Below are 15,024 nucleotides of genomic sequence, written 5' to 3'. Positions count from 1 at the left end.
AATATCTAAAGATGATATACACCCTGCTATTATAAGGACAATATTTCCTACAAGCACCCAAACATAACATAAATATCCATAACAAGCTTTGTGAAAAAAATAGAAATAGAAGAAGAGGATAGTAATGTGCTAAATGTCCTAAACCCAATAATGAAATTTTTTTTATATTACCTTGATAGTTGACTTCTTCCTATGCAACATGTGGTATAAAATAACTATTCTCAATCTTCAATGGCATTATCATATTGCTACAATGTTAAACCACTCACCAGTATCAGTTTGAAAGTTTGGTCCTCCATGCTGAAGTAGATTTTCTTTCCTTGAAGCAGAAACTAGGTGAATCAATACAAGAGCAGATATATTCATGTATGCAGATGTTACACAATGTACATTTAAGTTGGCATTTTTGGCAATCGCTGTCTGTTTTTTGAATAAATGTTTTCTTCAGATATAATTGAAGGTATTTTCCATCCATCTTCACATTCTATCAATAAATTTTTATCCAAGCTGGTCATAGTTTCATGACGAACTCTTATTTCTTTGACTTTTACTGCAGATTTATGACGGGATATAAGTCTGTCAACAAATTGCACGATTGCACATATTCCCTTATCTAGTCTTTTAACTTTCTTTCCTTTGAGGTACATATATTTAAGAGTCTTATGAAATCTCTCTAGATGCATATCAGTATTAATACCAGCATGGAGTCTGTAAGCATATGCCCAATTTTCTTTGAAGTAATTGATACAATCTGTTACATCTGGATCATCACATTGGTTTAGGAAATTGAACAGCTTTCTACGTAAAGCTTGTTGATCTACCTCATGTAAAATACTATGCAACTGGTTATGAACTTCATTCTGAAATAGTGATGAAAATATGATAGACTGTATATTATGACTAAATTTTATAGAAGAATACCTACCTACCGATTGGTAACTACCACTACCAGAAGATGAATCTTCACCGTGGATCTTCTGATGGTTCGTGAAATTATTTTTATCACTAAAGTTCTTTCTACAATGGCAGTTATAATTATATTTCGCTGCATTTTTGTACAAGTTAGGAGCGATTTCAGTAGTTTCATCTCTGTGAAAATTCCTGGCGTGTCAAACTTAATTGATATGTTGGAATTGCAAAACACCTTGCCGCATTTATAACACAGACTATTCATTTCTGCTGATTGGGGGGTTTCAAAACGTGAACTTTATATACGAAAATCCGCTTTGCGTTAATTTAATTAAATTTGAATTTTGACATTCAGGAACATATGACCGCGCACATCATAACTCCCACTTCCCACTACAGATGGCAGCACAGCAGGGATAAATGACAAATGAAATGAAGGTTCATTTGTAAAGCACAGGAAATAGACGCTAGTTACCTACTAGTGTAAGGGCAGAGACTCTATGTGTAAGGGCCATAGACTTATTACCATTGAACTAAAGTTTAGTTCAATGCTTATTACTTATTATTATTGGAATATTAATATGCCTATGGCAAGGGCCCTTTCTCTATGGTAAGGGCATATATGTAAAAATAAAATAGAAATAATTCTAATGCCCATATATACAGCAAAGTGTATGGGTGAAACATAAAATAGAAATAATTCTAATATCCATATATACCTCACAGTGTATGGGCATATATGTAAAAATAAAAATAATAATAACTCAATCAGAATTATTATTAGGATAAATTAATTAGAAATAATTCTAATTCTAATGGCGCCAAAATTGAAAAATTCGCCTTCAGTGGTTCTCGGTGTTTTCTTCATTTATGTCAATCGTAGACATCATTATTTGTGTTCTGTGGTAGACATTTTAGACAAGTAAATGTAGGTTAAGTCATAATTTCTTCCACATATTCTAATCCAAAATGTTATTTGGAATATTCAATATTTAAACAAGACATAGCCCAATTTCAAGATCACAATGAGATAGCAACAAAATTTTTCCCATGTCTGGCATGGCCTCGTCCTCGGAAAAATGGTCAGTGTACTCTGCTTCCCAAAATTTGTCTGCAGTTTTGAACAACCCTAATCTTGGAAAGCAATCAAGCTTTTTCGTGAGGACATGGGGTGATTCTTTTGTAGAAAAAACTGATATAGAATCAAGTCCCCATTTGCCTGCAATAAGCTATTCACATTTTGAAAAGTACCTGATACAATATGGAAGGAGAATCAAACGACATAAGAGGTTGCTTCAGTATAAGTCTTCAAACAATAATATCACAAATACTGCCAAAGAAAAAGATGATGAGAAAGTTGATCTTGAGGATATACCTGTAGTATTTCTCAAACCAGAATTTGAACTGACTGATGCAGGTATTTTTTCTACAATTTTCAAGAATGGAGAAAAATGCTCAACAAGTTCTACTTCAGAGTTAATAAATGACTTAAGTAGATATCTTGATATTGTTGAGATACAAATTGCAAAGCATGTTTCTCAAAAGTCAGATGCATTTTTTCACACAATGACATCCCATGATACTATAATGGAACAAATGAAAAATACTTGTAAGGAAGTTCACAGATTGAGAAATAAGTTGCAAAAAGTTGATCAACTTTTAGCCAAGGATCCCTTATATTTGCTTGGATTGAAACGAAAAATTGTGAATCATATTAAAGTCTTGCATAAGTTGAAATTGATGTCAACAGTTTTACAAACTCAACCTAATATACAACTTTTGTTAAGTTCATCTGATTATGTTAGTGCCTTAGAATTAATAGCTGATACACAAAAAGTACTTGCTAATGAATTGGCAGGAGTCACTAGTTTGAGACATTTACCTCAACAGCTCAAGGAAATGTTGAAATTAATTGATAAGATGTTGCATACAGAGTTTGAAAGGTACGCTGCTGCAGACTTGCATAGGCCACTGGATAATTCTAAAAATGTTTTGGAAACAGGTGAGCAGCAATTGTGCTTATCAGAATATACTAATTTTGTATTGTCTAATATAGTGTTTTTCAACCCTTTTCATGACACAACCCACCATAGTAAGAAAAAATATTTCGTGACCCCCCTAACATTTGCTTTTAAATAAATAAGCTCCTTTATTTCTAAGAGTTACATTTCCAGCTAACGTGAAACTGCAAAAAATTGTGTTGAAAAAAAAACAAATTTAATTCAATTTGAAATCAAGATATTCTTGTATTGTATAGGGTTCTACAGGGTGTTTCATGAGTCGTTGGCCATAGCCTAATGGTGAATGCAGGTCATCCAGGCCTGTTAGAAAACTTGCTTGTTTTGTATCCTAAGGCTATTAGTTTCGGAGATACAGGGTGATTCATGAATATTGGCCGAAAGTTGCGATAGCCATAACTCTGGACTGTAAGGTCCGATTTCTATCAAATTTTATGAGTTTGTACACTTCACAATGCTCTTTAAAACGGCTCATGAAATATCAGTATTTTCAGGACAGTACTCAGAATATCATGATTTTTTCATTCAAGCCCCAAAATCTATTTTTTCTACATCCCTTACAGAAATTTCGTTATAGCCATGAAAAACTACATAATTTATTCTAAGAAATTCAATTTTCACTTTGCATGGCACAATTGTCACAAGGGAATAGGAACCGAACGAATTCACATTTTATGTAATTTTTTCGAAATGAGGTCCTCTTTTTATTCCTTCGGTGATAATATTTATTGTCTTTTGCCAAGATTCTGAATTACTTTAAATTCTATTCAAATCTTCTTCATTTTAAACCCTCAGCGCATACTGAATATTCGTAAAAAAGTGTTTAAAATTATGCAAAGTCGAGCTGTGAATCCTTTTGAAATTACATATTGAATTTAGATACAAATGATGAGAACCGAGGGTTCAACAGTCGACTCATGTCTGGCCATGGTCGATGTGTGAAAGCATGCTCATTAGGTGGAATGCTGTTAATAGTGCAATATGTGAGTGTGACACAGAAGAAGAAACTATAGACCACTTGGTAAAGAATTGCAGAAAATATAAATTTCAGGGTGGTTTCGAAGGCATTCATTTGGGTTACAAATTTCAAAATTATTTAATGAGAAATATAATACTCAATTTGGATGATAGTTTAATGTCTGAATTATAATAATATGAAAATTTTTAACGGCATGCAGACAGGAATTGAATTCTGCTCTGGGTGGTACTTTTTTCAGAAATCAATTCCTGTCTGCATGCCGTTAAAAATTTTCATATTAATACTCAATACCCCTCTCGCTTTTTTCTTTTTTTTTGTTCTCAGATTAATCTCACTTCGTCAACTATCATGGTAAAAAAAAGGGGGAAGAAGTTTTTGGATTTTGTTCTATGAAGAAAATGTCCTTCAATATAATAATTTCAGCTTATTCTTTACACAAATTCATTATCATTACACTTATACAGGCAGACAGTTAGTTTTTCAGAGGTTTTTGTCTTTATTTTCATGAGGAATTCACACAGGGTAGCCCTCATATATCTGTTTTTTTTTTATTAATGCACTACTGTATATCGAAATATCCCAACTATCTGTTTTATTTATTTCTGTATTCCTATTTTCAGACCATCTAGTCAGTTTAGTGTTGGGATTACTTCGACAGAATCATACCCAGTTCTTAGAAATATTCAAGCAAGAGTCTATAACAGCTGCCCAAACACTTCTCAAGCAGTTCATGATTGAAGCACTTGCAGACGTCGAAGACGATGAAGAACAATGCTTGAGAGGTTCTGGAGAAGTTACCTTATCAATGGATGCAACGCATTGGATGAAAGCATTGACTGCTGCTAGTGAAGCACTGCGTATGTTTAAGACTTTTCATTTTTTCCATTCATTATATTCCTTTCAAAAGTCAGTTTCAGAATCAAAACTGCAGTCCTTTTGATTTTAAAGCTTCTTTTCGGTATGAATATATTAATATTGTAAGTACGATGTTGGAGAGGCGAGGGTGAAAAATCCGAAGATTTCGAGGGTTCGGAAATCGCTCAACTTATTCAAACCGCTGCGTCTGGAGTCCATGGAAAAACCAAAACAAAATTGAAATTTCCGACGTTAACCAAACGCAAATGTGAACAAATCCACCCATCCGCGATAACAGAATAATTTCACCCCTGACGTTTCTCCCAAATACAGGTAGACGTCAGTTTGACAAAAGCGAGGTTAGCAACGATCACAGACAGGGGTGGATTACTACCCCTGGAGTGCCATCCGCACTAAGCTTGACGTCACCAGGCATGCACTATTAAAGCTCTATGATTGGTTAGCCGAAACGATTATAGACGATTATTATCATTAAGTACATTAATGGTCGAGTCCGAGGCCTATTATGACTCATTGCACAATAAAAGTATACTTCAACTTAGTATGCTACTAAGCAAAATTTTAGTTAAAAAACTTTATAGCTTATTCTATAGACCATATTAGTGAGGTTAGAATCACTCAATTGGCGGGAGATCCATATTCAAATTTTTTTACATAGGAATCAACTTTAAGATGGAATATCGCTAGCTAGAAGTAAATGTTAATATAAAGACATGCAAAATTAATTGCCCCCATTATTAGAGGTTGTTTCCATTTTACATCACAAAATTCTTTTATATGTCCTGAAATCAAAATTGAACACATTATTATACGTGATTCGACAGAAGTCGAATTATTATACGGAATATATCCGTACGTCGTAGATAATTTCTTCTATACGTCAATCATGAACCGTAACAAGGAAAATGACATGCTACGCTTGCGCGTTAGAATGATGTCAGCTTCAGAGGTTAGAAACGAAATGAAGCTACGACAAACTTCCATGGATCTTGCCGACCAATTTTATATTGATCCATTATTAAAAAAATATACCATTTTATTTCGAAATTTTGTTTTCAACTTGTTAAGAAAGGATCATAGAACACATTCCAACAGAAATAAATCCTAAGAAATTCGCTAAAATACCCAAAAACAGGCGAAGAAGTACGCGGCATTTTTAGTCCCATAAGAAATGCATAGGGAATTCAGGGACCAGATCCACGGATGCGATTCAAAATTCCCGCCTAACCTCACTAATATGGTCTATATGAAACATTTGAGAGTCATATAATGAAATGATAAAAAATAATTTATCTATTTATATTAACACGTTCCTGCCAGCCATGAGTGCCTACCCACACGTTTTGAACGATGAATGAAGTAGTAGTAATAAACTTTATTGAAATAATGTTTCAAAGGACTAACGATCTAGGTCTTCCTGCCACAATGTATGAATAATATTAGAAGGACATATACTCCATTCACATTTATTGGCCATGGAAATTTGACACATTCCACTCTGTATAGTACGAAAATGTGGCGTTATTACATTTTTTGGTTTTAAATCAACGCTATGTTGCGCGTTCTACGTAGAAGTTTCTGTTATTACGTATTTTATCACAATGTCGAATCTCTTCGGAGAATATGTGACGAAAATAATTGAAGTTTATACAAACTGATTGAAGGCATACCAAATCCAGTTATTTGCATGGAAAATACAATAGATCAGTATAATATCATAATATGCACTAGCTTGAGGAGAGTTAATGTTCGTTATCCTCTTTGGCCAAAGCTTGAATAAGTTACATAAGTTGTAGATTTCAATAATATTAACCCGAAGATGAAATGCATATGATGCAATGGTTGGGAATGGGTATCTCTCGAAGGGATTAACAGATAATTACAAGAATATTAAATTCTTCAACAAAAATCATCTTGCATCAATATAAGTAAAAGGTATTAAAGGAAGTTTCCAATCAAGATCAACAAAAATTTCACATGAATAAACAATTAACAGGACAACTGGTGCGTATTTGTGGTTATTCATCTTAATACATTGGTATAATAATAATAAATTAGGTATTTATTGGTACCTTATGACATTTACAATGTATAGGACAAGTCAAATGAAAAATAGAAATAGTTATTTTACTATTATATCAAGAGTGCGGAAAGTGATACTTTCCCGCACGAAACTGCTGTTGCCCGAACGATGCGAAGCAGAGTTCGGGTAAGCAGTTGAGTGCGGCAAGACACTTTCCGCAAGAGTTAGGAACAATATTTTATCTACAAGCGCTTGAAATATATAAATACATAAATCCATTTCACGAAACATATCATATCTTATTTGATTAATTCATATATAATGACCATAGATAAACTAATCCCTCTCGATGGCCAACGTACGTACTAAAGCCTGGTCGCGCTAACACCAGCCCCCTTGTGTTTGTATGCTGAACTAATCGTAATTTGGCGGGAATTCAAATCATTGTCGACGAGATGATTGATTTTATTTTATTTTATTGGGCTATTTCCATCATTTTGGATTATTCTCTCTAGAAAATAATTCAAATAATGGAATTAGCCCGACAAATTATTCTAGAATTCATACAAAACGTATTTTGGGTGAAGAAATAGAGCATATTCAATATAATAAAAGATTTATTTACCAAAATGATATAATGTACAGAAATATGTATTATGGAAAAAAAGTGAAATAATTATGAAAATAAATTCAGTGTCGCATTCAACATTGGACAGACAAATTGAAATCTATATACTTGCACTCAATATTTTCAATAGACATAATTGAAGAAGTAGCAATCAAAATTTTATCAATTATAATTGGTGAAAATTTCTTTGAACATTGTGATTATAGCAGAAAATGGACAAATTCATTTACATAACCTCAAACAAGGAATCGGCAAAATTATGGTGTTCAAAGCTTTACCACAATAGTTAATGAGATCCCAGCAACACTAAGGCGGATCGGCCACCGAATGCGAAGTTGCGCGAAGCTGAGCATTTTCAGTACTAATATAATTGACAAGCTACGAATCGAGTGACGTAACTCGTGATTTAGCATTGAAAAAGCACAGCTTCGCTCAACTTCGCATTCGGTGGCCGATCTCCCTAAGCGTAACTGTCGTAACATTAAGCATTAATAAGTGATGGCGCATCACTTTCTGTTACATTTTGTCGAAATCAGATAGATACATTTGGTTGACATCGGAAACATTTGGTTAAAATCTGTTATACAGTGGAATGGTTCCGGACATCCAGCATTAGTATCTAAAAATATTACACTCCGATAAGAATTTTTGAAGGATATGGATTGAATTCTTCATATTTCAAACATTTCGAGAGTTCAATTTCGGAATGAGCATAAACTATCAACTATTAGTAAATACATTAGGTACTCACCTCGCTCATTCATTTACATATTTAATCCTCTATTTTTATCGGATTCATTATTAGTCATAATGAAAAAAAAATTACTAATCCCAAAAATATTCAATTTTCTTTTATCGATTCATCAGACAGGTGCCTCATTCCAGAATCGCATCTTTTCCATCTGTTACGTCAATACCGTCCAATCAGAGCGTAGATCTACGTCTATCTACGAATCAGAGCAAAGTCTGCTCGCTCTCTTTCCTCCGAGATGTAATTCTGGAACTTCACTAGGAATTGTCGAAGATGAAAATTCTATTTTATGTACGTCAAAATGGCCTTAAAATCCATGGAAACCTCTATGTAAACATCAAATATGAGAGAAAAGCAACGATTGACCTGCCAAATTATATCCTGGCGTTTGTATGCCGAACTAAAAAACCGAAACCAGAAATTCACTGCTATTTGGCGGTCTAGAGGGATTATTTGTCTATGATAATGACAGACGTAATTTTGCATGTCGTTACCATGGGTTTCTCATCGTTGGCGATCGGTGCATAGAGACATGACAGAATTCAATTTACTCTATAATATTTGCGTGCGAATAAAACCCCTGCTAATCCATTCTCGCAAGCAAATGCGTGCGGGAAAGAAATAGCAGGCGTTTTTCCCGCACCTTTCGGGAAAGTGACTCTTTGCAACTTGAAATGCGTGCGGAAAAAAGGGTTTACGCGCACGCTTGTAGAAAAAATCAATTTTCGGGAACTTATTCTACGATGGCATTCATCGAAAATCCTGTAGTAAACTTTGCGCATTAAATGACCCAAACATCAAATTCTCAAATGCCATCACTTTTTTGGGTTCCCAATAGAAGGAAATTCTTTGTCATCCTCTTCATTCACAATCTTTCTGATTGTGAAAATATTCGGCTGAAATATAAGTCGTTTAGATTCAGATGAAACATTAAATACATTCTCTTACATTGAATATTTTCGCTACCAAAGACAACAACAGTTGTCTCTGTTCGGTACCGTCTGTGGATTTTAGAATATCAGGGTATAACTATTTGAATGAGCGGACCTGAATTTTAAATAGCACTTCCTGAAACCCTGTTTCTTTTTTCAATCACTTTCGGCATTTTCGTAATAAAAATTGATGCGTTATGACATTAACGACATTTCATGAGTGCCAACCTTACTCCGTTCTAGTTACAAAAACTTGAGAAACTTAATTCATGGCCAACCGACTGCTAAAATAAATGTGAATGGAGTATGCATGAAAATGATATTACATATTACTATTCATCTTCGTCACTACATGCATTGTTAATTGGAATGGTAATGTTATTTAAAATCCGTGTCTGTTTATTCCATATGAAGCATTCGAGAGTACGAGGCACTGTTAGAGGGTAAAAAAAATTAAAAGCATGCTGATGCCTTTTCTGTAATTTAACTCGACTCTGCAATGGTTTTCTTATATGAAATCCGTTTTAATAAATTTCATATGAAATATTTGAGAGTTCACACGTGTAATGCAGTGACAGGTTCACATAATAAATCAATAATATAATGAATAATTCGTGTGAGCTGCCTTTGATATACGTCTTTTAAATGTTTTTATTGAGAACTGTGCATTTGCACCGTATTTCTATGTCAACTCTTCTAAAAATTGACAACTTTCTTTCCAACGGCCTGGATAAAATAGCTCGTTGTAAAAATATTTGAAGCAATTTCGGAAGTGAAGAGTTTTATGACCAGAAATTTCATGTGATAAATAAGCTAATGAATATCCAATATAAATATATTGAATAAATTATGCAAAAAAAGAATGAAAATATACATGACAAAGAATATAACATCAGATAGTGCAAACTTGCACTTGCATTGTAAAATCGTCTACGACTGGAATGTAGGTATTATTATACCACCTTTTATGCATTAATTTGATTTATTTTAACTTCTATTTGCAGTAGATTTCCAAAATTGAATGGATATTTATCAACTCATTTATCATATGAAATTTTTGCTAATCGAACACTGATTAAAATTTATTCTGGGAGGATTCTGCATTTCATTTTTAATTGATTTTGTTTCAGAGATTGGGAGTGACAACCCTAAAAAGTTTATTAAGTAATCATCGCGTTTGGTTCAAATACGCTTTCCACAGGGTGCTGTTGATTGTTAAGAGAGGACTTTGAAATTGAAGGTTGATTTAAGCGTACGTCTGAAAATGCATAGTCTTTATATAAAGAGGGTTTAAAAACGTATATCAAAAGCCAATTCGACAAATTATTTTTTATCATTTCGTTATATGCCTCAAAAGTTTTATGGAAAGAGCAGAAACGGATTACAGTAGATAAATGAGAATAATTATAAATTATAAAAGCTATGATATGAAAAATTATCGGACACACTTTGTTCTGAAAAGAATAAGAGAATCTACTATTGTTGGGTGAAACGTTCTCCCTTTCGTTTTCCTGACGATAATAAATTGGCTAGTTCGATTCAGATCGTAACTGATGAGACTCAAGATCTTCTACGTACTGACGAAACCATCCATGATCTACCGGTTATAAAATTGTTGAAATTTCAAATGAAAAAGTACATGATGGGGCGGCAATAGAAGCATCCGCCTATTGCTCGTAATAATTACAAACTCTGCCGCGATCGACTGAATTTGTAGCCACGATGGACCAGTCTAAATAAGCTGATTTTCCCCTCTTATCTCCCCAACTCGGTGCCTAAGAAATTAGTATATACCGATGAAGTAAAAACTGAATTACCTGAATACGCTATCGTTATAGCGATACACGTGTAATGGTTAAATAACTCATCCTAGTAAAAATAAGGTAATTCAGTTTTTAGTTCTATTATGGATTTTCTTTAGTTTTTCCAAATCCGTGAGGCCAGCTTGAACAAACTGACTTACGCGAGATATTTGTATTCCTCTTATTGATCAAAGCCTCAAGAACGCCATGTTTGTAGGCGGGAGTAAGAAGTACCCTCCGCCAAGTTATTGAAAAACGAATATGTCAAGTACTGATACTGCTGAGGAAATGCGTCTTGACGTTTTCCAAAAAAGAGACGTCTGAAACGACACTTTAGTGCCGAGATATAAGAGATGATTTTGGATATGTATGAAATAGAAATTATTCAAAATACTGGAATGTGTTTGAAGGACGTAGAACTCCGAGTTGCCGAGAGACTTGGCATTGGAACTCGAAGTGTTAGGAGAATCATTTCCGAATTACGGGGTTCTATCACAGCGGACAACAAATCAAAATCGAACCACCAAATGGGAGTCCTTATCAGATTTCGATAAAAACGCATGAACACCCGACTATCCAGAAAGTATTGAAAGTAATTAAAGAAGACCTCGAACTCGCTAAATTTTAAGAAGAGTATCTTCTACACTATATTAAAAAAACTTAATATTAAATGTAAACGACGCCAACGCAAGAGTTTTTTAGTGGACGGTGACGACATAAAATGTTGGAGGAGAAACTATCTCACGAAAATTAAGGGCTTCCGCGATAAAAACTAAATCCAAACTGTGGTCCCATGAAGTAATTGCATCTCCTCGGCAACCGATACTTGCAGGACTATCTACTATCCGTCTGGTGAGGTCTTGAATTTTGAGTGTAACCCTCGGTTTTATAAAGCTTGATTGACCGATGAACGTCAATTAGTTTTCAACCGATAATTCGGTCATGAGCATTCTGAATATGATTCTTGCACCAAGTAATTATCTACACTGCGCAAAACAATTAACGCACATTCTGAAAATCTCAATTTTAATGAAAGTTAACTCTACATTGACTTTATAACTTATTTTTTATGTTCTCTCGGGAAGGTTTTGAACGAAACAAGACACATTAAATGGAAGAAAAATTCAGGATTTCACCGAATCTTATGTGAAAGAAGAGAAATGAACAATTTCCAGATACTGAAATGCTGATAAGTGATTTAATACTTGGTATTTCCACCCTTGCGTTAATTACAGCTTGGCAACGACGGTTCATACTCAAAATGAGTGATCTTAAAATGTTCTGATCTAATCCTTCCCAGATTTCTCCGAGTTGGATTCCTAAGTCATTAAGAGTAGCTGGATGATTTTCTGAACTTCTCAGCCTTCTATTGAGGTTGTCCCAAACCTGCTCAATCGGATGGAGATCTGGACTTCTTGCTGGCCATTCCATTCGAGAGACTTCAACCTCTTCAAGGTACTCCTGAACGATGCGCGCACGATGGGGTCTGGCATTATCGTCCATAAAAATGAAATTTTCACCAATGTATGGGGCAAATGGCACTACATGCTCTTCAAGAATGTTCCTTATATACTTATCAGCATTCATAGCTCCATTATCAACGACCACTAGGTCTGTGCGAGCAGTCAAAGATATTCCACCCCATACCATAATCGATCCTCCCCCGAAACCAGTAGTATTCAGGAAATTGCACTAAGCATATCTTTCATGTGGACGTCTGTTTACAAGGGAACATCGATTACAATGGTAGAGGCAGAATCTGTGAAGAGAACTCTTTCCCAATCGGCCTCTTCCCAATGGATATGCTCTCTCGCAAAATCCAAACGCGCCCTTCGATGGGCTGGGGTAAGAGCTGGGCCTCTTGCTGCGACACTTTGAGGCGATTTCTTATTGTCTGAGTTCTAATTTGCACCTCATGAGTTTGCTCAAGCTGAATTTGAAGGAGGCGAGCGGTTGCAAACCGTTGTCTCAACGAAGAAACTCTCAAGTAACGTTCTTGAATGGCAGTTGTTACCCGTGGTCTACCCAGTCCTGGTCTTCGGACATTCATACCTGTCTCCCTGAATCGCTGCAACATTCTGGACACACTAGCGTCTATTTCTTGTGCCTTACAAATGAACCCAGAACACAGAGTGTCCGACCAATATTTGTAATCATATCTCTATGGTCCGCAGCGCGGGCAAATTAAAAGGTTTAATAATATTTGGAACCGTTTCCAGTTTTATGTTGTTTAATAATAGGAATAGCAGAGACAAACTCTGTCTCTGGGAATAGGCAGATAAACAAGATTAGGCTCAGGCTCTCTTTCATCAATCATCATTGGATTGGCAAAGGATACATTTTATTTTAAATAATATACGTTATCATGGTTAAATATAAACACTTTCAGAGATATCAGTATTAATGAGGAATGATGTGCAACTACTTTGGAATTACAAAATAGCATTCTTATGTTATAATTATGAGAATAAATATATGTTATGTTCCTCAGTTGAGTAGAAAAGCTCCATCTTCCGCTGAGGTTAAAATAACGACCTATTATCATTAGCAAAATTTTTCCAGCGTGTGAATTAAATCTTTCTGTGAGTATTTATTCCAGGGGATGGTATAATGAACTGACAATAAACCTTAATTCAGAAAGGGATTCTATGGAATTGGGATCAATGATACGTCAAAGAAAATTTTAAATAGTTTATTGAAACAGGTACTGTATTCTACACAGATTAAGGAGAATGATTTTTTTTCTTTGATTTTTCATTTCTGGTTGAAAACAGTGATCTTTGTGGAACAATTTTCATATAATGTGGAATTCTACTTGTAGAAGGTACGGAATTATTAGAATCTAAAGCTGCGAGTGTAGGTGAAACCGGAGCTAAATTATTTTTAATGACTTGAAGTTTGGTAGGAGAATGTCTGTTCCTCAAATGACTCGCAATTTCGTTCCTGATATCTTCCTTCTCCTTCTCTACGGACCTCTTCAAATCTCTTTTCCTATCAACTTCATTTAGAATTAAATTCTTCTCTTTTGTGTCTTCACACTCCTTCACCTACTACTGTCTAAAACAGGGGATACATTAAAATTAACCACTACTTTGAAGTATAATAACAGAGAAGTGCACTCAAATAGTTTTTATCTTTTTTTTCCTGTATCATTGAAGATATATGTATAGAACCCTAATAAAATTTTCCTCTGCTTGCACCGAGATCTGGAACAGGTTCTACGATCTGCTTCTTGTTGCCATTTATTTATACCTGCTTTATTGTAAAAGTTGATTGTAAAAGTTGCTATTTCTCCCTTTCAAAAGAATATCTAAAGATGATATACACCCTGCTATTATAAGGACAATATTTCCTACAAGCACCCAAACATAACATAAATATCCATAACAAGCTTTGTGAAAAAAATAGAAATAGAAGAAGAGGATAGTAATGTGCTAAATGTCCTAAACCCAATAATGAAATTTTTTTTATATTACCTTGATAGTTGACTTCTTCCTATGCAACATGTGGTATAAAATAACTATTCTCAATCTTCAATGGCATTATCATATTGCTACAATGTTAAACCACTCACCAGTATCAGTTTGAAAGTTTGGTCCTCCATGCTGAAGTAGATTTTCTTTCCTTGAAGCAGAAACTAGGTGAATCAATACAAGAGCAGATATATTCATGTATGCAGATGTTACACAATGTACATTTAAGTTGGCATTTTTGGCAATCGCTGTCTGTTTTTTGAATAAATGTTTTCTTCAGATATAATTGAAGGTATTTTCCATCCATCTTCACATTCTATCAATAAATTTTTATCCAAGCTGGTCATAGTTTCATGACGAACTCTTATTTCTTTGACTTTTACTGCAGATTTATGACGGGATATAAGTCTGTCAACAAATTGCACGATTGCACATATTCCCTTATCTAGTCTTTTAACTTTCTTTCCTTTGAGGTACATATATTTAAGAGTCTTATGAAATCTCTCTAGATGCATATCAGTATTAATACCAGCATGGAGTCTGTAAGCATATGCCCAATTTTCTTTGAAGTAATTGATACAATCTGTTACATCTGGATCATCACATTGGTTTAGGAAATTGAACAGCTTTTCT

General features: G+C 34.5%; 2 protein-coding genes across 3 annotated transcripts in view; one reads left to right on the top strand and one right to left on the bottom strand.

Annotated features, from left to right (window-relative positions):
• Positions 1-392: 392 nt before the first annotated feature.
• On the bottom strand, positions 393-1,279 carry LOC123313071. The gene is made up of 3 exons (XM_044897766.1): positions 1,239-1,279; positions 930-1,006; positions 393-860 (listed from the first exon to the last, which is right to left on the bottom strand). The coding sequence occupies exons 1-3, from the start codon at positions 1,258-1,260 to the stop codon at positions 393-395; spliced, it is 567 nt and encodes a 188-aa protein (XP_044753701.1). The 5' UTR covers positions 1,261-1,279.
• A 541-nt stretch (positions 1,280-1,820) lies between these two features.
• The window catches only part of LOC123312745 (vacuolar protein sorting-associated protein 54), a 24,363-nt gene continuing 11,159 nt past the window's right edge, over positions 1,821-15,024 (top strand). For both annotated transcript variants that reach the window (XM_044897212.1, XM_044897211.1), the window contains exons 1-2: positions 1,821-2,911; positions 4,527-4,763. In XM_044897212.1, coding sequence (XP_044753147.1) covers positions 1,960-2,911; positions 4,527-4,763 — 1,189 coding nt within the window. In that variant the 5' untranslated portion in view covers positions 1,821-1,959. The remainder of the gene's footprint in view (positions 2,912-4,526; positions 4,764-15,024) is intronic.

This window comes from Coccinella septempunctata, chromosome 5 (assembly GCF_907165205.1).
Source record: "Coccinella septempunctata chromosome 5, icCocSept1.1, whole genome shotgun sequence".
In the NCBI taxonomy this organism is placed as follows: Eukaryota; Metazoa; Arthropoda; class Insecta; order Coleoptera; family Coccinellidae; genus Coccinella; species Coccinella septempunctata.
The sequence above is the reverse complement of the archived record's forward strand: the minus strand, read 5'-3'. Positions and strand labels throughout refer to the sequence as shown.